A 25,579-nucleotide genomic window follows, 5' to 3' on the forward strand; every position below is an offset into this window, starting at 1 on the left:
CACCATTGTTATTTTAAACATATTCCTTATTTGGTCACAAAATACGAAACTTAGCTGGCCTGTCTATAAGTTACACGCAATTACCTGGTTTTATGGGTTGAATGGTGTCTCCCCAAAAGATATGTTGAAGCCCTAACCCCAAGTACCTTAGAAGGTGGCCTTCTATGTAAATAGGGTCATTGCAGAGGTAAGTAGTTAGAATGAGGTAGTGACTAGTGTCATAAGAAGAGGGAAATCTGGACACACATAGACACAGAGGGAAGACAGCTATTTGAAGATGGAGGCAGAGACTGAAATTATGCTGTTACACCCAAGGAGCTCAAGGGGCTACCAGAAGCTTGAGGAGACAAAAAAGGATCCTTCCCTGCAGAGGGAGCAGAGCCCAACCAACACATTGATTTTGGACTTCTGTCCTCCAGAACTATGAGACCACACATTTCTGATGTTTTAATTCACCTGGTTTGTAGTCCTTTATTATGGCAGCCCCAGCAGACTAATACACCTGCTAACACAAACTCTGTCCCACCCAGCTTCAGCATTTTAGTGACATTTCCAATCCATAGATAAATAAAATGATCCCTTTTCTCATACCTCAGTTTGTACCAAATAATTTCTTTGTGAACGGATGTGTTTTAAGAAGCCAAAAATGTTGACAGTTCCTTCGTGTTGAATTTGCTGCAACATACTGTCTAGTACAATATATGTGCCAGTTCTTCCAACTCCAGCACTAAAGAGAACACAAGGAAGAAACTATTTCAATGTCAAGCATAAAATAGCCTGAAGATAGGTCACTAGTAACTGTCTTGTAAATTAAAACAATTTCCTTCCAAAAGGAAATGAGCCATATAATTAATTAGTGATCCAAAGCTGGAAGCAGTTTAGTTGTTAAGCATAATGCTCAGGTAACAAAAAGTTTCTTTTATTTTTTACTACAGGTCAAACTGCAAAACAAGCCGACTATTTGGGTTGGAGACTTCTTTATTTTCAATAATTATATTTATTATTCATTTTATATCGTACAATGAAACTATCATAATGCATCAGAGCTCAGCAAATAGATAGTTAGGGTGAGAAAAATGAAAGCATCAGCTTCACCAAACTCTGCAAAGAAAAGGTCCCTGGGTCTGTATTGCCGGGTAGACATGTTTGTAAAGGTTTCCACATTAACGGGAAAAAGAATTTGATAAGATTTGCTGCTAAAAATATCATTTCAGTGAGATTGTGAGGAATAAAGCGTAACTGCAGTGATTTCTAAAGGGCCATTATCTGTCGACTTCTTCAAAGACTCTACCGGAGAGACAGAATTCATAGACAGAGATTCTTTTCAGACGCTCCAACAAGTAGACAGTACTAGAGTGGAAAATTAGCACCTGCTCTGCACAATACCCGGGTCCTTCTCCATTTGCTGAGAAACAATTCCTGACCTTCAGAGCTATTTTCCTTGCATCTTCCTGTTTCCCTCAGCTTGTCTTCAGGCTAACAGATGAAAAATAACTCTAGATAGGTCTCTCAAACCTTGAGGATAACTCATGAGATAGGTAATTAGAATATGTCAGATGAGCTGTCTATCAAAGGTAAATATTTGCTTCTCTAAAAACACAGACACTGCTTTGACGAAATTCTGCACGTAGAAATGAACTTGATTTTTGTGGTCATAAAGCCTGGCATAGAGTTAGCAACTCAGTAAACGTCAACTGTTTTTCTTTTAACTGAAAAAATATTCAATTAAACCTCTACCATATTATTTCTTCTTTCTTTGCTATATCATTCTTTCTTATCATCAACCCAGTCTTGGGAGTTAAAATATTGGGAAATGATGAATTGATAACACGTTCAATATGATATATTAGGAAAAACTCAGGAAAATGAGAAAGGGGTTTTGATCTCAAACCATCTCGAAACAACTTAAAAGTCAAATTCTCACACTCTGTGTGCTTTGGTTTCTTTAATGTAAACCTGGCGCAGTAACTCTGCAATAGACTGTTTAGTCCTAGGAACAGGAGTTACATCTCAAGCATGTTTATCCCACAGCATTGTGTTGTAATAAATGTTAGTTCAACAACGAAACATTGTTCCACCTGCCCCACATAGTTAATAAGTTGAAATTCAATTCAACAATCAAATAAAATACTGAATGTCATAGAACCATGTGGTACTTTGAATATTCAGTCATCAAATTCTGAAACCAGCACACTCATTGCGTAGTGATCGATCCTTTCAAAAATGGGCGTGTAATTTCATCCCCCTCATGAAACCACTCCATGAAATCATTCCCACTTTGGTAAAACCTTTGCTCCACTGGTTCACTCTGTCGGAGCATAAACAATTCTGTGGGTTTAGAAACCCAGCTCTGAGACTCACCTGCAGTGGACAACCACAGGCCCCACGGCATGGCGCTTGGCGTGGGCCGCCTTTCTCACGAAGGCCAGCACCGGCAGCGAGTACTCCGGCACGCCCATGTCGGGCCACTGCGTGTAGTGGTACTGCGTGATCACGCGCCCACTGGGTCTGCCCTTCTGGGAGCCCTGAAAGAGACCAGATAGCTAACAACAGGAATATACACAAACACACACGGGGTTCTGAAACATCGACTCGGCCTTCATAGCGTGATGGTAGTCCATAAAGAAGCAAAAAAATAAAAATAAAAATAAAAAATACATTGCCACTTGTGAGGGTTCATTTTATGTGTCAACTTGGCTAGGCTACGGTGGTGTGTTGTTTGGTCAAACACCAATCATACCAGATGTTGCTGTCAAGATATTTATTAGATGTGATTGACACATCAGTCAGCCTTGAGTCAAGCATATGATGCTCCATCGTGCGAGTGGGCCCCGACCGCTACATTGACGGCCTTAAGAACAACGAATGAGGATTCTGGAATAAAAGGACTTCTCAAAACTGCAAAATAGAAAACCTGCCTGAAATTCCAGCCAGCTGCCCTAATGAATTTGAACATAAGATGGCAATATTAACTCTGACCTGAATATCCAGGCTGCTGCCTGCTTCACAGATTTCTGATTTGTAGGGTCCACAATCACTCGTGCAATTTCTTAAAATCAATGATAGTTCTCTCTCTCTCTCTCTCTCTCTCTCTCTCTCTCTCTCTCTCTCTCTCTCTCTCTCTCTCTCTCTCATCTATCTACCCATCCATCCACGCACATGAGCTCTTAGTTCTATTTCTCTGGAGAATCCTGATTAATACATCAAGGTTTTTGTTTTTTTACCCCCTTTTGTCAGTCTCTACTCTTTTCAGTAGAATGTGCAGTTATCACAGGGGGCAGAGATTTTCGTTTGTGACTCACATCCATTGCAACCATCAGCACCATGACCAATCTATCTTAGCTTCAAAGAAATGGCTAGCATTTAAATTTAAAGACTCAAGAGAAACCTTTGGGATTGAAGTGTGGCTGTGATAAGGACTCTTCATGCCGTTAATTATCTATCTTTTATTTTTTTACCCTGTCTTGGTTATAGCACCTATTCACTTGAAACAAAGAAAACAACCAGATGTGTTACTCAGTCGTTGATGTCCGTCACTTGTGAGCTCACCTTTTTTATCTTTGTGTTTCTTAGAGTAAAATTCCTCACAGTATAATAGGCAAGCATCTGAACACTCTTCTGAGTGACCAGAAAGTTCCCATACTCTTCACTACCCTCGGCAGGCCAGTACTGATCACATTTTCTCTGCAAAAGAGAAAGAAGATGCTGTTTCCATATTCCGAATGAGCAAGGTAAGAGGTGTCACCGAAATCTGTGCAGGCCTGAGACTGTGACAGGAATGGATCTCTCACTGTTCTAAATATGTCCTTTTTTTACGTGACTGCAGATGAGCTGTAGAGGAGAACAGGGACAGAATAATAGAACTGAAGGGAACTTAAAATGATCTGGTTCAAACATCCCCCTTTCAGATGAGGAAAGTGTGGTCCGATGGATTGAGTCAGCACGGGAATACAGCTTTTCTGGATTAAAATTGGTTTCACTCTGCAATGTTTTTTGGTGTGTCCCATTTACTTTTTCTCACAGTATGAAGAATGCATTTAAATAGCAGACAACATGATTTACAGGGAAACTCTGTGACCTATAATGTTAACTGTTTTCCTTCACTATCATACAATACAGAAAGGAATCCTGACTGGCTCTCATAACTTTTGCTGCTTCCGAACGCTGACTCTATTAAAAGTCATTTAAAGCACCTCTAATCACTATGGTGGGGATGACATACCCGTCCTTTCTCCACGAGGTTTGTTATCATGACAATTACTTCCACATTATGCTCCCATATCATTCTCCAGAAATCTTCGGCCGTGGATTTCAGTGGGCCTTGGGCAGCAATGTAAGCTTTTGGTCTGTTGTAACCCTGAAGAAATGAAGGACAAATATTTCTTACTCACTGATCTGCATGCTATTTGTAACCGTATAAGACTTAAGTGTTTAAGGTCAGCACATTTTTTTCTGTAGGAGAAAAGTATAAAACTAAACTTGCAAAGCTGGAGGAATGTGACAGTACTAACGAATACAGCAACTCTTCTTTAACTATATTTTTTTTGTGGAAGAAAAAGAGTTGTCTTTGTTTGACACCACCACAATCCTCTGCACCTCTACTTCAAGTACATTTACGAAGTCTGTGTACCATGCTTACTATCTGGTCCTTCGTTGTGCAGCTCTGAAATGTGTCAGGCACTGGGGCTCCGCTGTCTGCATCAGTTAGGAAACCTCTGGGGTTGTCTCCTGACCCTCTCTCTGCTGGAACTGAGCAATGCTAACCTTTAATAGCTATGCTTCACTGAGCCCCCACTATTGGCCAAGATGCTTTATACGCATTAACCCTCATCCTTAACCTATATGCAAAATGAAAGCATCATCCCTGATTTGGAGATGAGGAAACGGATGCTCAGAGGCATTAAGTGGCTTTCCAAACTCCCCCAGCTAGCCAGGGGCAGAGCTGGAGGCCAAATCAGTTCTGACTCCAAAGCCCATGTTTGATAGGACATAAAAATGGCCTGCTCTGGAAGCATGAAGCGGATGCCTTTAACCCACTGTTTACTTATATTTGGAACTAACTTCTTTGAACTCCGTGTTGCACACAGCGTAAGCCTTAAGACAGCTAGACTGAGAGGTCAGTATCGGAAAATGACAGCGTTCCTCCGACATTCAGTCGACCACAGTGAAAAATCAGTAAGTTAGTGAGTGGTCTGCAGCCCTTGGGAGCCCCAGTAAGTCCCACAAAGCTGGGTTCCTGAGGGATGCCCAGGATTATCAAGGCAGATAACTGGTTTAGCGATCACTTTTAGCTGGTACCACTTTGGACAGTTTTCAGTCAGGATTTATTGATCAGCTGCTATCGACACGATGTTGTGCTAAGGAGTTCCGGGACATTCAAACTAAGCACAGGTCCTGGCCTTCACATGTAAGGAGTTCCAAACCCATCTGAACATACACATTCCACCTTGAACATACACTCCCAGCCTGAATCCCTTTCTCATGTAGAAGATACACCAAATACAATAGCTAGACTGTAATTCAATCTGAAATCCTTCAATCACAGGATCGCTCACCGCTGATGTGCCTTTTTTATTATCTACCGTACAACATAAATGAAGTACTAGTATATGCACAGCACAGTGGTATAATCAATTCATAGTCTAATGTGATTTCCACAAATATTTCCATCAAAACATGCTTACGTCAACATAATTGGCATTGATGTAATCCGTCAGTTTGCCGTCTTTTTCAGCAAGTTGTGCAAGCTTAACCCTACTATGATCATCTGTAATAATATAAAAAAAAATTCATTAGAGTACAGACTACTTTGCGGAATAAAGGTCATTTATTTAGTCATTTTTTTTAATTAAAAAAATAAAATAAAATTTACATCGTAATTTATCAAGTACAATTAACATCAATGCAAATATAATTTACTTTAGTAGGCTTTTTGGGGCTACAGCGACGACAAAGATAAAGATAAAAAGAAACAAGAGCTTCTGCCTTCAAGAAGTTTTCTAGTAGAAGGTGAGACTAGACATACACACAGACAGGAATACTCAGGAGGCGAGAGAGAGGTGCAAAGTAGTAGTGGAACATGAAGGAAGAAATTGTGTTAGTTTGGGATGATACTAAATGTTTTCCTACTGAAACCTGAACTTGGCATCTTAGATGGGTCTCTAAAGGTGGGTGCTGGGGCTGTGAAAGTGGAGAGCTGCTGAAGGGAAGAGGCAGTGATGGGGTCTTAGAAAGCAAAGGATGGATGGCAGCATTATGCTCTGGAGAGGAGACTGATGGAGGAAGAGAACGTAGAAGAGAAAGCAGAAGGCATGAGGAAGTTTCTGTGAATGGTTACAGCAGGTGGCTCTTTCAAGGGAAGAACCTCACAGAGAAACTACTGAAAAGGGAGGCAGGAGAGTGAGTGTTTGTCCAAGAACAGAGGACGTGGATCCTGCACCGTCTGTAACGGGATGAGAACGATGGTAATTTACACAGTGTGTACTGTGGCAATTAAACCATGGTGAAATGAGGGGTTGGGGATTGACTTCAGTTCTACAGAGAAACTCTATTTACTTGCAGGAACTACATAAAAAGAAAGCAAAGTGTTACTGGGAGGAAACGTGGTAGTTTCACAGAGCAGCCCATTTATTCTTTTCAAGGACGAGGAAGTGAATACAGGCGAAACCATGACAAGTTAAAGAGATATTCTGGGATAATAATACCTCTGAGACAATAGCGGCTTAGGAAGGTGCAGAAATAGACGTGCGGCAATGGAACGATGGGTTTGGGCCAGGCTGACATACTTTTTTATTATGGTTCTAATACATTTTGATGGATGTTACTGGGTAAATTTCCTGGGTTGTTTTTCTTCATTTCTAAAATAGGACTGTTATGACCTATCTTGCCAAGTTGTTTTGGAGATTAAACAAAATAATGTCTTTACAGTGCCAGGCATACAGCAGGTGTTCAATAAATGTTAATCTCCATCCTCTTCTTAGTTAGCTGGTGGGCATTTTATTTAGCTTGTAGAGGGAATAGTTTAAAAATTTCACCCTCTCCAAGAAGCAGCTGAGTTTTTATGTGCAGCTGAGATAGCGGCTTCCATTGGGGAAGACAAACAGGAAGCAGAACCGTCTGCTAAAAAGAAAGTTAGTGTAAGCACTGTGGCAAGGAAGGCAGCAACTATGCAACTATTTAGAAAAATGTGATAATAGAAGCTCAGTGAATATGTAAGGAAGGATATAAGGAGAAGTTTCGGGCAGGGGGAATGAAGACGGATTTCAAGAGATGGAGGGGAGGGAATATAAAAGAAAATAAAAGGGAAGAGATGTAAATAAGAGGTACTGCATACAAATGTTGAATTGCTATGTTGTACACCTGAAACTAATAGAATGTTGTATGTCAATTATGCTTCAATTACAAAAAGAAGGAAGAAAGATGGTAATTTCATAGGAAGAAATAGGTAAACTTGCATTACAGCAAAGAGCCAGATAGCTGCTCATTAAGAAGAAAAAGAGAGAGAACAGCTAAGAAAACAAAGGGAAAGAAGGACTCTAACCCTTTATAAAACCCAGGGAGAATGTCAAAAGAGGGAGGAAATTGTCAGAAGGAAAAAATAAAGTCTAAAGAAAATATCACTTGGTGAATAAATTCACATAAAAGTAGGTAGATCTAAAGTGCCACTAGGACCATGGAATATAAATAATGACAGAAACCATAAGAACAAATTTACAGTCCATGGGACCTGAGACAGGACTGGATTAAAATTGAAGTTTGTTTTAATTTAAAAACAACAGATGTCATTAACTACAGAATGTATTGAAATTGGAGTGACAGAATGCTATGTGTTGTCTAACACAAGTCTTATTCCCGGAAAAAAAGGTCCTGAAACAGTTACACTAACGTCCGCTCTCAGAAGACTTCCAGATATTGTTTAAATGACGATGCTACCAAAGTCAGAGCTGAGTTAAGGATGTACTTACAGGCAACAATGTTTATGTATCGGTTCTTGTGTTTGTTGTCTGGGTGATTGGAGCTGTCTGCTGTAATACCTAAATCAACAGTACAGCTCTGCACTTCCTGTAAAGAAATTGCACGTATAACATTTTAACACATATTCTTTCAAACAAAGTGCCTTAAAATATCACGAAGAAGACAAAACAAAACAGTCTATCCAAAAATATGTATATTTTTTACATGTTACAACTATTTCTTGGCTAAAAGAAAATGCAGTGAAATAATGCCTTACCTGGTAAAACTCTTTCAGTGTCTAATGAGGGAATGAATGCCAAAAAAGTAAAGAAATCAAATTCCACAGCACACGACAAATGAGAAAAAAAAGTGTTCATATTAGGTTTACAATGGAAAACTATGATCATGCAATAAATACATTTGTCAAATAGTAACAAAACAATGTTTCAAACAGTTGCATGCAAATCAAAAATTCTAACAATTTGGAACTTTCAAATTATGTAAAAGGAAAAAAGTGACATTTTAAAAAGGGACAGTGGTATAAAAATATGATGGATTTAAAAAAACAAACGGAGATGAGAACCACCATCTATTTGATGACACATTTTGTCATGTTAGTCAGATTTGCTATTATCCAAATATAATACTATTTGCCCACTCTGGCACTATTTGAAACTCTTAATTAGTGATACATTTTTTGTTTATTTTGAGTGATTTTAAAGAATAAACAGCATTCTATTAGGTGGTTTGTAACAGATTTAGAGCTGTCAAAATATTAAAAATTTCTGAAAACTTTTTTTTTGGGTCATTTTGACAACAAAAATTTAGATAGCATTGCTTTCTACATATTTAATTAGTAGACCTCTTTTTAATTTAAACCAGTGGGTACAGAAAAATTACTTCTGGCAATTATCTTTTAAAATTAATAAAATTCTTTTTAGAGATGCTTTCTATCTAAACATGTTAGTATGGAATTTACAATTAGTTAATATTAAAAGCATAACATGAAAGCCTTATAATTTTTGAGGAAGTATATAACCCAAATATGAAAATGATTCATCGGCAAACTGCCCAGCCTCTCTCCAAATAAGCTTTTGAGGCCTCTTTACAGCAAGTCATTCTGATTCTAGATTTAAAAACAATTTAATATATGAAGCCCTTAAAAGGCCCAGCATTATTAGTTATTAGGCTAATTGTTAAGTTAATGAAAAGTTTTCTTGAATCAAACTGGGTTAAAAGCAATGGAATTAAGAAAACACTTTCTGAGGTTATTTTATTAATTTAATTGTTACAAACGGCTTAATAATATTCAAAATGATTTTATAGTTAAAAACTATAAATTGGCCTTTGCGCATATGCTATCAGCAACTTTTATTATAAATTGTCTATTTTTTTCTTTATGGTTTTTAACATCTGGAAGACTAGCCTATCCTCGATATAGTATCCCTCTTTCAATTATTATTTTGTTTGATCTGAACCTGATAGTTTTTATGAGTTTAACATCGCACCCCCCAGGAACGAACCTCTATTATAGTAAGAAAAAATAATTTGATGTTTTAAGTATGCAATTCTTTATATTATTTCAGTTTACTTTGTCATTCTCTCACACTGTTTTTTTTATTCAATGTAGCTGACACTTAGATTTCTTTTAAGATGAAATGAATTGGCTTTTTTCTTAAATTTAGTAAAACTCTAGCATATTTCATTTTTGATTGTTTTGGTTTCTTAAAGCTTTCTAATCTATGGCATTTTTTATATATAACCAATATACACCTTGGTTAATGTAACTCCCGGGATGAGGGTGCTGGGTCAATGGAAAGAGTGCACCCTCTGCTCAGGATCAGAGCTCAGAATGGGAGTTTAGGGGGAGACAGAAAAGTAAAGTGATGATTCTTACAGGGGAGGGGCCAGAGGGGGCCTGAAGACCCCCAATTTGCTGGCACGGAAAGGACATGAATTTTAAAATTACAAACCTATGTTTGAATCCCAGCTCTGCTATTGATTCGTTGTTAATTAACTTCTGTGAAAGTTGATTTAATCAGTCACAGGGATAGAAATAAAAACAATTTGCAGAGTTGGGTGAAGGTTAAATACAGAATCACTTAGTACAGTGACGGGCATATTAGGGAGCGGTCAATAATGTAACATATTGTTTGTGGTCGTTATTGTTCACTCGGAGCTTATGGAACCCTGTTTTGAAAAATCTGCTAAATGGGTAGTTCAGTGGGCCACGATAAATTTGCAATAAATCTCCCTGTCCCTTCTATCTAAGAGGATGTTAAGGGGTACTAGCAGAAAAATTTTCACTGATTGTAAAGTTTAAATGTTTTTTAGAAATATATTATTTTCTTGAGAAGATGGGATTTTACCTTGTATAATATTTATTATACTTGTACCAATAAGTGCATTCAAACTGATGTAATGCTTACAATTAAGAGTTTGTATGTATTCTGGCTGAAAATCATGAAATTTAGTGGTTTAGTGTAACTTATATAATTTAGAAATTAAAAGGAATCAGTGTTACTAATTCAGATAATTGAAACCTATGTAATTTTACTAACCACTGTCACCACAATAAATTTTAATTAAAAAATAAAAGAATGCTGGAGTTCTATATTTTATGGATGAGTATTAACAATGTTTTTAATTTTTCTTCTAGTACAACATGGCTTTTAAAATGGAAAACCAATTTCCTAAATTATATGATAAACATAATATTTCTCCCAAACACATAGTGACTATGGAACTAACATTCTTGCTAAAAGTGAAAATGGTTTCAATGACATTAGGTCAAGAAACAGTCTACTGCTGAATCTCTTAAATTTGCTATTTTCCATATCACTTAAAATACACATTAAAATCATACCTCAAATTCTTCACTAAAGCCACTGCTTGCATGTAAGTCTGCAACATGCTTCGGAAAGTGCTTTATTGGAATTGCTCCAACATCATCTAAGTGAATAAAAAATTTAAGTTAGAAAGGATAATTCAAATTAAATGGATGTGCCTCTCATTTATAAAGATTTATAAAGTACCTTCTTCTAAAAAAACTTCAAGTGCATTTATAATCCCAACTGAATCACAGCAGTCAATGAAACATTAAGCAACAATTACCAATTTTCTCTATATTTATTATCAATCATAACCTGCATTTTAGAATTGTTTTGATCAGGACTCTCTTTTCTGCTCATACTCTAAAGAAAAAAAGAATTAATTTTCAATGTTAAATTATAAATACCACCAAACCCTCTCTTCTTATTAATAAACTGTATCTCTTTATGGGTAACTTTCTTGAACATGAGTGGGAGTTGCATGTAAATTCTGGAGGAAAATGTAGACATAATATACTTTCAATTTTACCATGGCCTAAACGTAATATAGAGTGCAATTTCAGTTTTATAAAATTGTATAGTTTAAAGGCTTACAGTTAACTAGTCAGATTTTTACATTTGAAAACATTTTTTTCCTTCACTTTTTAAATAATAAAGAACATTTATATGCAGACTATTCATTAAAAATAATGTCAGAAACCTTTGGGACTTTTAATCTGTGATATTTCAAAAATTCTAACTTGAAAATATGCTATGTAAACAAAGTCACTGGATCTGTTAATTAATAGTGAAGGGGCCAAATGATTTCAACTGGCTCTATTTTTTTTTTTTTTTCCTGGAAAGACTGTCTTAGATTAAACATATTACTAGTTCACAGTATGCAATTTCACAAGTGATTTCTCTGACAAGGAAACATCAAACACATTTCACTAGAAACAGTTATTTACATCAACAGATGTTCAACATCTAGGCCATTTAATACTTTTAAGCTTCAGTTACCAAGAATTTGTTGATTAAAAAAAAAAATTAGAATCCATCTGTTCTGTCTCTTAGATGAGTGTACCTGAATACTAAAATTGAGTTAGTCAGTTAAACTTAAGAAACACTAGACAAAGATGTAATTCCACCTTCACACCTACAGAAGGATCTTGCCTGGAAGGTTTTATAATTAGATAAGAAAACAGAAATGATTTGTCACATCTAAATCATTGGCTCTTCTAGCAAAAGTCCTTCAAACCCACTGATATTCTCCTGTTCAGGTAACCTCTTTCACAAGCAAACTGACTACTTTTTATTTACAGTTGTGTTATTTTGGTAATTTCTTTTATGAATTGGTCTGCAAGTAAGTGAGATGAACATATCTTTTTATTTTCTGATTTTACATGAAAATGTGCATGTTTAGGTGATCAGGAGAAAATGACCTTGATAACTGTTCTGAAACTTAGAATAGGGATTTTGGATTTTGGGTTTCACGGACAAGGTCCTTTATTTGATTTGCTGTTAATAATAAACTATGTTGGACTTTGGATAACATGATGGTTAATTTGCACCCCATGCTCCTGGGGTATGCAGAAGAGGTATGTTTGAAAGTGAAGGGAATCAAAAGGCAACAGATACCTGAGAACTGCCAGTCTCCAAATTCTAAATATGTGGATGAGAAATTGTGCTGTACTAAAATAAACACACAGAATTTTAATATAAACTAGAAAAACAGAAATAAAACAGTAGTTGTTAAAGACACAGAGTTGATGAAAGAGAAAAAAAAAAGAGCCAAATATTTCTAATTCCTACGTCTACTGAAAATTACAAAGAAAATGCCTCTCTCTCTCTCTCTCTCTCTCTCTCTCTCTCTCTCTCTCTCTCTCTCTCTCTCTCTCTTTCTTCTGTTTTTAAAATCATGAGATCCCAGAAAATAACATCCAGTAGAACTCGGGCCTTTAGCAATAACTTATGTAGTACCAGGCAATTTTAAAAAGAGGTTTCTGTAAAATGGCCACGTAGATGAATTTTTCCTTTTGTTTCCCTGATTGGTGACTCTCTCTATCCTTGTCTCATCCTCTGACTTCCAGTGTTTCTTCCATAGACCACACATTTCTAGACAATTCTTTTTTTTGTTACCCCTTTCATTCCGAAACGTTATACAATGTTAATTAAGTGTCTATGAATTTAGTTATAGTGTGAACTATAGGCTCAATGGGTGTCTTAATCAAAATGACACCGGCTAATTGTTACATATTGTAACCAGGTAAGTACTGCTAAAAAAAAAATACTTAATGTTTTCCCAGGTATTAAACTGTCTGACATTTTGATTTGAAGTATTTCAGGCAACCATGCACTCTTTGGACTCACGAATTTTTCTACCCTAACCATTTTATGTTTTTTTTTTTTTTTTTTTCTAATGCAGTGAAGAGAACTTTTCTCATGTAAACTCACAGGATCAGGAAGAAACTAAGCTTTATCCTCATTTTTGTTATCTTGTCCTGTCTACTCTACTGCATTGATTTAGTCTGCTTTGCTGTTTAGGTTTCCATTAAAGTAACTGAAATGACCGAAAGTTAGCATTATTCTTAACTAATATTTTGTTGTTACAATATTTATGTTCTGTAACATATTACATCTGAACAATTATAAATTATTTTGTCACATCATCTGTATGGTTAAGAATGTTCAAAATTTATGAGAACAAGATATAAACCTGGGTGCCTGATATGTGATGGAATAAATATTTGGGGCAACACAAATATTTACTAATCTATATTTAAGCCATTTGTTACGTATTCCAATGAGGACAAACCTTCCAACACTGTGCTTCTCCATAAACATCTACCGGCTACTCATGGTCACACTTTAAGCTATTACCTGAAATTGGAAAGACAGGTGTTGGAGGTGTGGATATCACTCGAGGGGAAGTACTGTCTTCTAAATAAAAGTGTGCAGTCTGGAAGCATTTCCTGGAAAGGAAAGAAAGCAATTTATACTACTGGCTGCCACAGATAATAAGACAACTTCTGAGCTACTTGAACATCATGACAGAAATCTCCAGAATTGAAACGTAAGTGGAAATCGATATCTATTTTATGAAACACAAGGCACTAAAGAAATTTATGGCCTCCAAATTTATCTCAGTTTCACCTGTACCAGATGCAGAAGAGTGAGCAGACAGCAGACATGCTGAAAGCAGAGACGGCATCTGAAGTGGCTCGTACCAAGCAGTACTCTGAGGAGACAAGACACCTCAACGCCCTAGTTTCTCTTTCACTGTTGCTATATACCAGTGTGTCCTGCCATCTTGGACAGGACCAGAGTGGAAAAGAAAGTGTGTCCAAAGATATTTTCACTCAATATTTGAGTGACCAGGTGCTTCTGAGAATATTCAGGGGCTAGCAAAAGGCAGCAAGCTATGATTATGTAGAAATGAAATTCCACAGTGGTAACATGTTGATGAAAAAAGAAGGCAGCTTTATACTGTAAGTATAATGCAGTAATGACAGAACAAAGTGAGGAAATAACGAGCATATAATCAAAAACAGGGGTGATTTTCTTTCCAACAGATCCTAGCCTTGTTGATGAGGGTTTTGAGAATAAATATATTTGGAATTAACGACAATGATGACCCACAATGTCACCTGAATCTATTTTCATTCAGATAATAAGAGTAGCATCTGGTAAGAGCACACTATAAACTGCTGAGAAGAGCAAAGAACCAACTGCTGCTATAAACTAATGCAAACCATCCCTAATTAAAAAAATTAGATAATTAAAACTGCTAATGACACTCTTTGATGTGGGTCATTTAATTTATTTGAAGTATTATTCATGAGTGGTTAAGTTGAAATATAAGAGAAATACCTGTTTGAGCAAAAATGCCAATATCATTTTTCATTTAAAAGCTTCAGGCTACAAGATACAATCCTAATGAACTTTAACATAACATTTGTTCTTATGTGACACACCTACATTGTGATATATTTTCAGTAATAAGTTCCCTGCATTAAATTCTTCAATGGCTTCCCACTGGAATTAGAAAGATATTCAATTATTTCAGGAGAGACTGATCTCTGTGACCTAGTCCCCTGCCTACTTCAGCAGTGCCATCACCTGCAAGCCCTTCCCTCACCCACTAGGCTCTAGTCCGCACTGGTCTCTTTCTCCCTTGAAGAGGCCCCATCAGCACCATCTCAAGGCTTTGCTCTTTCCCTCTGGCCACCTCCCTCCCTCCCGTCATTTTTGCATTGGCTCAAGTGTTACTTCCTCTGAGAGTTTTTCTCTGACCAGACCAGCTGCAAGTACCACCCAGCCCACCAAGTCACTGTTCTTCGCCTTTTGTTTGCTTTGTGGCACTTATCAACGTAAGAAACACTGTATTGATATATTTGTTTATTTGTCTGACGTGTTTTTAACTGATCCTACTTCATCAGCATGTAAGCTCCACAAAGGGAAAGGACTTTGAATCACGGTAGTGTTAGTCCACTGCTAAGGACAGTGTCTGGCACGTTGTAGGTACCCCCAAAATACGTGTTCAATGAATTCACTGCAATAAGTATGAGTACTATAAAATTATATAACATATAACCTTCATTTCACAAGAAGAAAATCCAAAAGCAATGACACGCATAGCAAAAACTAGCCCTGTGCTCTGATGGGACAAGCCTTTGATAAGCAAACCTGTGAGAACACAGGTAACTGAGAGGACATCACAATGTCTTCAAAAGAGAACGGGTGGTGCAAGAAGGAGATGGCAAATTGACAAAGGGAACCTGAGCTAGGTTCTTAACCCGGAAAGAGGAGCGAGTGTGGCAGACTGCGAGGAGTGGAGGCATGAGGGTTCCAGGTCTCACGAGAAGGAAACTGTCCTATTGAAAGTCTACATTCAAGCATAACCGAAAGCAGGAGCAGAAACTACAGGGAAATCTGGCCTATCTGTGCAACCACAGATGGAGCACGTTCTGACACACTGATATGGAAACACTGGGTTGATGTTTTAAAAACACCACTTGCTTTTAAGATCACAGAATTAAAATATCTTTGATTCCTCTAAAATATGGATACACAAGCCAGTAAAACGGATTCTGTTTATTTTTCAATGAATCTTAAAGTTATAAAATGCCTTCAGGGACAATAGTACATTATCACAACTAATGTAATAATCCTGTCAACAACATTTTTGACATAAAAAGGTCCAGTTTGAATACCTTCACTGACACGTAGCTCACTTCTTTATGAGTCACTTCTAGTTACTAGATATTTCTTTCTTATACCTGCTCAAAATTAATTCCCTTCTAAGTTACTTCCAAATGGTACCAGAGAGAAGGTCTTCCCAATCCACTATTATGCCTCCAACTGTTGAAATCTTTCTTGTATCAAGCCAAAAATCTATCTCCCTATTATTTTGAGACTTTGGCTCTAGTTCTGTATTTTACAGATTTTTAGATTGTGGTATCCAAGATCTTTCGATACGTACACTCTACCTACCTATGGTCCTCACCCTTTCTGATGTTTATATTCCAGTCATACTAGCAAGTTGTAGATCACGGAACATGCTTTGTTCTGTCCCAACTCAGTATTTCTCCTCCCTGCTTTAAACATGGTTCTCCTTCTGATCCAAATGCCTCACTCACTGATATGTCAGGAAAACTCTATCCTCCTTAAAAATAGCTCAGTGATACCTTCCCTGTGAAACAGCCTCTCGTTTCCTATGCAGACTCTAGCATTCCACTTTCTTTGCTTCCACTACACCCAACACAGACTTCTATTCACACTCACCTTGTAGCGATTGCTTTGAAAAATATGCTTAACTAATCCAAGGATGACCTTTACTTCCTGGATATTATTCTCTATTATTTTAAATATTTTTATTAACTGGTGGTTAGGAATTATTTTGGGAATTATTTTGGAACATATTTGTTTTCTTCCTATATCCTCATTACATTTTTTAAAAAAGATAGATCCATGTCTTTTGATTTATGTAGACCCAACTTTTAACGCAGTGCCAGGAGTACAATAGGTGTCAAATAATGAATGAGTAGATGGATTTCCAGGAGCAAGTATATCTCACCAACCGTAAATTATTCAGCTGCATCCTAGACTCGCTTACCACCTAATGGGATAACTTAAAATCTCGATACATTTGGGAGGAAGAGGTGGGATATATACTGAGGGAAAGATGGATAAATGGAGAGATAGCTGGATGGATGGATGGATGGATGGATGGATGGATGGATGGATGGATGGATGGATTGACAGACAGAGGATATGTTGGAGAGAATGGGGACAAGGTACCATGTTTCCCTGAAAATAAAACCAGGTCTTATATTAATTTTTGCTCCAAAAGATGCATTAGGGCTTAAGTTCAGGGGATATCTAAGGCTTATTTTCCTGGGTAGGTCTTCTTTTCAGGGAAACACGGTAGTATCTCACAGAACAGAAAAGGTAAATTTATGTTGGTATTGAGCTTTAACATGTTGCTAACATTCATTGTAGTATCTGGGTATATAGTAGCTCTACTCTTTTCAGCTATGTAATCAAACATTTGTTGGTTTTAAAAAATAAGTGGTCCAATAACGTTACCCGCATTAACCAGTAACAAAAGAACCTTATGAATCATAACAAAAGCTTATAAATGGAAAACGTTAAAAGAGCACAGGATAAATTCTGGATGAAAGGCATCTGTACATTGCTTGGAGATAAGTTACAGAAGTTACCTAGAGGTGAAATTCTGCTTGAAAGGCAGCATGGTACCGGGAGGCCTTCCTCCTGGGTTGGTAGCTCCCCTCAATGGTCCACAAACTTAAATTTAAGACCAAGAGATAATTTGTAATGCTTTTCTTCCCACTCCCCTCGCCAAAACAATGTGCCTGTGGAAAGTTGTTTTCTGTACTGCTTTTGATGGAGTGCTGTTTTGTTGAGTATACCTTTGGAGTTTTTAGATTCTGACTATTAAAAAAGCTCTCAAAAATTCACCCTTTGTCTTCTTTAAAAAGAATCTTGTGAAAATCTTCCTTATTGAAATAATTTTACATCTTAGGAACTTACAACTTGGCTCATGTAAATTATACCTTAAAACATCTGGAAAACAATTTCAAGGCATATTATTTAATGTATGACATGATTCAGTATCTATAGTCCATCTGTTCTGTATAAGCAGTGAATGTCTTCACATCTATGTGCCAAGTGTTGATAACTGTGTCTCCTGCTAATTATCACTCAGCCATGGTGAAAAAAGTGATGACTGTTTTAAACTTGTAGACATAGGTCCTATCAATCAATGTTAATCTGATTATTTAATTTACACCTTTTCCTCACAGTATTTAGAATTGAAAGCTAGAAATGGGTAATTATTATTCCATTTTTTAGACCCTTAGACAAATATGAAACAATATTCATCATGTTGCATTCATCACAGAAACCCTGAAGAAGGTCTGACTGAAATCTGAAAGATGATCTAGGGAACATTCCCCCCAAATGGTAAAAAGAGAAACTAATTCCTAGGTGGGTCAGTGCCATGCCTATGGCCACACAGCAAATGCCACAGTGTACTGGGAAAGGGATCCAGGTTTCATCACCTCTAATTTGCTCTGTCTTCCTGCTACATGCTGTCTCTCAAGGTTTACACAACACACAGGAGACCACCTTGAGTTAGGTAAGTTAGATAAGAGAGAGGATTTGTTACACCACTTTGAGGTTATCTTTTCTCCTAAAACATAGGTTAGAAAAAATTTAAATATATAAACATGGAAAAACTTATAGGACCGTGTTGCCGTTAGGACTCTTGTTGGTATGCCATTTGATTTTTCAGCCTTCCCACAGGCTGTAGTTTCCCAGAAGGTCTAAAAGGCTTCCATATTGGCTAGTGAAATCATATCATTTACAAATGCATCTACACTGGAATTTGGATAATTCATACAAACCTTGAAGAATGCACTAACACTGACATTTTTGTTGTTGTTGTTGTTTTTTGTTGTTTTGCTTTTTTTGTAATTTAGCAAATTGTACCCCTATTGTATTACTGTATTACTGATATAAAAATTTACATTTTGAAGTGATTTAATTTCAAATGGATGTGAGAGAACAGATACGTTAAATTTTGAAGAGGGTAAAAGTGATAAATCTTATCAGAACATTTGATAGATATTATATGTGTGTATATATATATATATACACATACATATATGTATATATGTGTGTGTATATATATGTATGTGTATATATATGTGTGTGTATATATATATATATATGTGTATATATATATATATATATGTGTGTGTGTGTATATATATATGTATATATAACTATCAGGGTACTCATTTTAAAACTAATGCACTCTGTATTCAAAGTACATAAATTGTTATTTGTGAGGAAAAGAGAAATATCTTTTGGTGAAAGTCAAGTGTATATTTTTCAACTTGTAATTTTATCTTTTTTCTCTATATAATACATACGGGATGACCCATTACTAATAGAAGATAAAAATCACTCCAGATTTTAATTTTCCATGAAATATCAAATCATATTTAACAAGACTCATTTTCAAATTTGTAGAAAATAAACTTAAAACATTAAGTAATAGATTAAGAGACTCATTATTACTTCAATATTATAACTATAACCCATCTGACATCTTTATTGGAACTTTATTCTAACACTATTTACTATGAAGCAGAATTTGGTCCCACTTTCCATCTTATTTTAAATTTGTTTAGTCCCAACTCCCATTAATTTCAAAAACTGGTTTGGCAGGAAAAATCAGGTTAGATATAGACCAGTAATCTAAATAAACATGATATAAACATTGGTAAGAAGTTGGGCTAACAAGGCCAGGAGGGAGTAGGGAGAAAAGCAATATGAATTGTTGTTGAGTAAATCTTTATGGATTACGTACAGTGTTCACCATACTCTACTGATCATAGAATCTTCTGTAAAAAGAGTCATTGGCAATTATAGAAATTAGTGAAGAAAGCAGCTTTCCTTGCATCATGGTATAAACAAAATAGACTCCTAACCCATGTAAGATAACAAAAGCATAATTTGTGCTCCCTTGCCTACAGTTTACCGTGTTCAGTAAAGGAAGTCAGCTTGAAGTACAGTTGGCCATGGAAACAGTCTATCTTAGCCAACCCATGACCAATCCCATGCAACGACCTGCTCCAGGCCTCACTGTCTCAGACACACTCAGCTCACTCCTGCTTCCTGGTGCTCCTTCTTGCTGTGTCCTGCCTGGAATGCCCTTCTCCTTTTCTCTCCACTTTCTGAAGTCTATCCAGCTCAAGCCCCTACATTTTACATTTACTCTGTCCAGTCTGGCCTATTGAGATCCCTGTTCTCTGACCACCTTCAGCTTTAGAGATTCCGGCTGCTATGCATATGCTTTTAATAATATTTTATATATTTTTCATGGGAAATTATTTCTCCTCAATACAGATAAATTTCTTGACAGACGTGACTGTCATTCATTCATTCATTTTTTAATATTTTCCCATAGTAGTTATCACAGTATTAGGCACATGGGAAACAGTCAATAAACACACTGAATATTTCTGAATAAAATGAGAGAATGTATTTTGGGATAACACATAAAGAGTGTGATAGGAACTTATAAAAAGATGTTGCTAAGCAATAAAGAAATTAATTTTAGATCTTCTGAACAAAATTCTCTTTTAAAACAAAAGTGTATGTTAATTGCAGTACGACTCATTGTGGCCAAGACAGGTAAACAACCAAAGTGTCCCTCAACAGATGAGTAGATAAAGATGTTTTACATATACACAAGGGTACGTTACTCAGCCATAAGAAAAGGTGAAATGCTGCCAATTTTGACAACACGGATGGATCTTGAGAATATCACGCTAAGTGAAATAAGACAAATGGAAAATGTCCAGAACCATATGATTTCACTCATATGTGGGACATAAAACTGCAAACAACAAACGAACAAGACAAGTAAACAACAAAAACTCATAGACAAAGACAATACTATGGTGGTTCCCAGAGGGAAAGGGAGGTGGGGGTGGAGAGAAAAGCATAAAGGGAGTCAAATATATGGTGACAGAAGGAGATTTGACTTTGGGTGGTGAGCACACAATGCAATATACAGATGATGTATTATAGAATTGTACACTTGAAACATATAATTTTATTAACCAATATCACCCCAATAAACTTGGTAAAATGGAAAAAAAAACATAAAACTATAAAGTACTAACCTATGCCCTTTCTTAGTTTACAGATATGATTCCGTATAGCATCATAAAGGCCTTGTTTTCAGCAGTTATAACACTAGTACTGACTTACATTGTACCCCTAGGAAACTTACGCATTTGCCATGTGTTCGTCTTGCTATATGATAGGAAGCTTATGATAAATGCAATTTTTCTTGCCCTTTAAAGGTTTTAGTAGGTTATTAATGAGAGTGAAGCTAAATTTTACCCTCAAGGCAAATTATAATAAATGTTAAAATCCCATGCATCTTAATATAGTCATTAACTTCATTTTCTAATTATATTAATATTTTAATTGCTTGATTTTTTACTTTGTATATGATTGATCATTTTTATTAGATGCAGTTGATATGCATCTTCTACAAAATCTACTCTTAGTAAAAAATTATGTTTTTCTAAATAATAACCTTTGAAGTTATAACAGCTGGAGCATTTAAGCTGAAAAGCTTAGATTTATGTTAAATGCTATGATAATGTTTGAATGTTAATTAGATTAATATGAAAGTGTGATTGTCAAAATACTGTATTATATTAACTGAAACCAAAGGTCCTCCATTTTACTTTTAATTATTTGATTGAAGTATGAAGAACAATCAAATTTTTTTATTATTACATCTCAGGATTCAAAAACTCACCTTCTTCATAGTTACCTGAATAAATTACTGGTAACTCTCACGTAAAATAAATTTTGCATGTGCTTTGAAAACATTTCAGCTGAAAAAAGTGGCAAAATCTGAGCTTTATGAAATACATTTCCAAAACAAACACTCAGCTTACCTCCAGTAGATGAGAATACCCACAAGAATCACTAGACAGATAAAAGTCAGGGCTGACACGATCACAAGGGGTATAACTGCCTTCTTCTCGGATTCCAACCCCTCAGCTAGACCAACGCGAGATTCATGGCTACTATTACTGGCCTCTGTAGTTGGAGAAAATGGAGAGAGTTGATATTTAAACTAAAAGAAAAGTAATACCATTTTTCAACTGAATAATTGCAACCTTCATTGCTGTTGCTTACCTTTAAAATTTTGACTCTATAATGCAAAGAATGTCTATGATTAGAAGTCAATTAAAATAAAATAAAGTTTATAAAGTAAGGCAGGCTATCGGAGATTGAGAACATAATATCCTAACAGAGATTGGCACCCAGGTAGGGGTGCCATGGCAGGAAGTGACTATAATACTACCTTGAAAAGATTGTGAAAATGGAAGTATTAAAATAAGAAAACTACCTAGATGTTAAATAAAATGATCAGGGAAAACATTACTACTTACTGATTCACCATATATAATTTTGATTTTCCAAAATTAATTTTAACGGAATTATTTTGAATCCTGCAATTAGGTAAATAATTAGGACGAGTTAATAGTTTCATGAAGAGAGAATCTTACAATAAATAACCCTACTTACATTAAGGTAATTTAGCAATCTATTTAAAATTTAATGTAGGTTGCTTTTAAAATGGTATTAATATTTTGAATGTCCTTCTTACCAACTGTTTTTCCCCATCAAAAATGAAAATACTGTTGCACTTGAATTGAAGGACTATATATATTTAAGAGATTCTTTTCAAATATGCAAGTGTAAATTATGAGAAAGTCTGAAATCTGCCCTTGGGTTAATTTTCAAAGATGGCAAATGACTATTTTTGTGACCATATGGGCAAGTTATTGTTCTAGTACTTTCAAAATCGCTGCCACTGGAGCTATCCTTCCAAGTTGTTAAAGAGTTTCAGGACTGTAGGGCGTCGGTGGCCCGTCACCACTCTTCCCTTCTACTTTGAGGTGTATGCAGTGGGAAACCAAGATGACTGAACATTAGAACTCTTCCAGCTCAATGCGATGGCGACTCTGCTACAAGTGCCCTTATCCTGTCTACCTGTAGAAGTTCTGATGAAACTAAATTTAGGTTCTCAATGAGAGTCTACACTGATTGTTACACAAATGGCACATTTGGTGTGGTTGTACTAAGTATTGTACTATTAATGATACGAGACAGAGGGATTCAATTTATTTTTAAATCTTTAAGAATAATAAATTTGAGAGTAATGAATTCATAAGCATAACATTAAAATATATCTAATGCAGGGAACTTAAGATTTAAAATGATAGCTTCCTTCTATAATGGGATGATGCAAAAAAGAGCCAATAATTTAATCTACTCAACATACCAAAGGAGTATAAATGACACCCAAAGTTCCCAAGATGTTTGTTCTTATAATTAGGGATGCAGTTGGTAGAAAAAAGAGGAATTCAAAGGTGTGACTAAAAATCGTAAAATTGTATAAACAGCGGAAATATTGTAAGCCCACTGAGCCCTGAGCTGTAGTTAATATTCTTACGACAGAAGCCCAAGTTTACTTTCTATTATGTTCATCATGTGCCCTGGTGATTACGCATTGTGGTGAGGCTCATATAGAAGCCTAAATAATCTGATGGCAAATGCACTGAAAATTTCTTGTTTTATACGTGACTGTCTTCACACGTTTTCTAGTGTAACTACTGTTACCTAAATTGAAAGTCAGTGGGTAATAGATGAAATAATACATTTAGCAACATTCCTGGTACCTAGTAATTACCAATGGTGATTAATATTACCATCTGTATCCTTCATTCTTGAAATGTGGCCCCAGACCAGCGCCATTGGCATCATCTGGAACTTGTTAAAAACGCAAATTTTGGGCCCCACCCCAAACACCTCAAATTTACTGAATCAGAAACTCTGTGGATAAGGCCCAGCAATCTGTGTTCACACTAAAGTTTGAGAACAAATGATGTACATTAATTTATATATGAAGTGAGCTTATTAAGTACACATGTCTTCCATGACCACAAATATTCATAACAATATGTATATAGGTACAGATACATACATATCTCATTTATATATGTATGGGCATACACATACATGAGATATGCCTGGTCATATATGTGATATATACGTAAGACATATAACACAAAATATGCAACAAATTGCCATATATATCACACACACTATATACATACACTATCCATACACATTCGCACATACAGTCTGGTATATAGGTTCATCTCCTAAGTTCTCTGGGAGGTCGGATTTTAAAATAAACCCTTTCACTGAGCAGTCAGAATAATAAACTCATTGTAATCACATATTATGAAACCTAAATGGGATGCTACAAAAAGTACACACAATAAACTGGTTGCTTTGTATTTTATAATGAGGAACAATTAGTTGTATTGATTTTTATACATTAGTTTTATATTCATTAATATTTATTTTGATATGACTCAGTAGTGTATATGAATTACCTAAATGATAAGACAAGGAACTACTAATAGAGTATTAGGAAATAAAGAACTAAGACGAATATTTTAAAGTACGTTTTCAGAAAAACACAGTGTAATTTTGGTATTAGAAATTAGGCATTATATGTATTTTTTATTGTCTTTAATCTTGAAAACATAATCTCTAAGAAACAGACACCAGTAACACAGATTATCAGTCTCAGTTATGTATTAACTCCCTAATTGAGCTGGATCAAGTAACCCAGTATCTGTGGGGTTTGGTTTACACAGTCATAAATTGCAGATGCTAATATTTGCCTTATATATATTATTTTGAGGACCATATCTTGTAAGTTATTCTACATTTAAAAATATATAATCAAATTATAAGTTTTGGAATTAGTCCATATGCATTTGTTAAAGAGGCATATTCAATCATAAGACATATTACATATAATTTTATTACGCATATAGATTTAAAAACAGAACAAAATTTTCCCCTAATTTTGTTTTATCTTATTTATTTCATTAATTAAGTTACTTGATGATGTTGGATGTTACATTCACATTGTTCTCTCATCAGTGGGAGAAGTTATTCTAATAAATCTAATTAGTGCATTGAAGGGAAATTGCTAAGTTTTAGTCATTAATTTTAGGTTTGGCATTTTTTTTTATATATAGTCTTTCCATAAGAGCATACTATAGCAAAAATATGTGAATGATGCCACTACCCAGTAAGATAGAAAAATAGATAGATTCCTGGTATTTTCCTTTAAAATAAATCTAATAAAAATTTTTTAAAAAAGTACTATAACTGGAGCCAGATAACAATTCATACATCTGGCGATATTAGTGACTATGGTGACCTGTGGGTTCATTATTTATTCTCACATCTCAGAGTTTAAGTTTTTAAATTGGAATGCCATGTTAAATGGTATGAAGTCAGAATACTCAGAAAACTTCTCTATCAAAATGTACAGACTTTTAACTGCTGCTGTACCGAAAGAAAAATACGCAATCAATTCAAGAGATAAAAATAACAAAAGAGGGAAAATATTCTAATGGGACTGGTGTCTGTGTCCTGGATTGTAAATACCCACTTTTATGCACCCGTAGTGCAGGATGTAACTATAGCCTGCTTTTTAACCTACTGTTACAATTTAAGTATTTTCATTGTTAATTGTAAAAATGTCTTAAAATTTAATGAAAGTAAATTATATAATTATTATGATTAGTTCAATGAAATTATCTAGTATTTCATATGCTTAATGGTATTGAACTTCCCTTTTCTTTTCATTGGCATTTAAAGCA

General features: G+C 35.6%; 1 protein-coding gene across 4 annotated transcripts in view; it reads right to left on the reverse strand.

Annotated features, from left to right (window-relative positions):
• Positions 1–25,579, reverse strand: part of PTPRZ1 (protein tyrosine phosphatase receptor type Z1) — a 165,480-nt gene that overhangs the window by 13,295 nt on the left and 126,606 nt on the right. For 2 of the 4 annotated variants that reach the window (XM_019750066.3, XM_019750064.3), the window contains exons 13-22: positions 21,776–21,920; positions 13,644–13,735; positions 10,820–10,905; positions 8,231–8,251; positions 7,965–8,061; positions 5,685–5,767; positions 4,223–4,357; positions 3,550–3,684; positions 2,362–2,525; positions 592–727 (exon numbers count right to left, since the gene is read on the reverse strand). In XM_019750066.3, coding sequence (XP_019605625.3) covers positions 592–727; positions 2,362–2,525; positions 3,550–3,684; positions 4,223–4,357; positions 5,685–5,767; positions 7,965–8,061; positions 8,231–8,251; positions 10,820–10,905; positions 13,644–13,735; positions 21,776–21,920 — 1,094 coding nt within the window. The remainder of the gene's footprint in view (positions 1–591; positions 728–2,361; positions 2,526–3,549; positions 3,685–4,222; positions 4,358–5,684; positions 5,768–7,964; positions 8,062–8,230; positions 8,252–10,819; positions 10,906–13,643; positions 13,736–21,775; positions 21,921–25,579) is intronic. The other 2 variants (XM_019750067.3, XM_019750065.3) reach the window with 1 other exon arrangement.

Source organism: Rhinolophus sinicus, chromosome 8 (assembly GCF_057876585.1).
Source record: "Rhinolophus sinicus isolate RSI-liver-muscle chromosome 8, RSI-T2T, whole genome shotgun sequence".
Taxonomy (NCBI): Eukaryota; Metazoa; Chordata; class Mammalia; order Chiroptera; family Rhinolophidae; genus Rhinolophus; species Rhinolophus sinicus.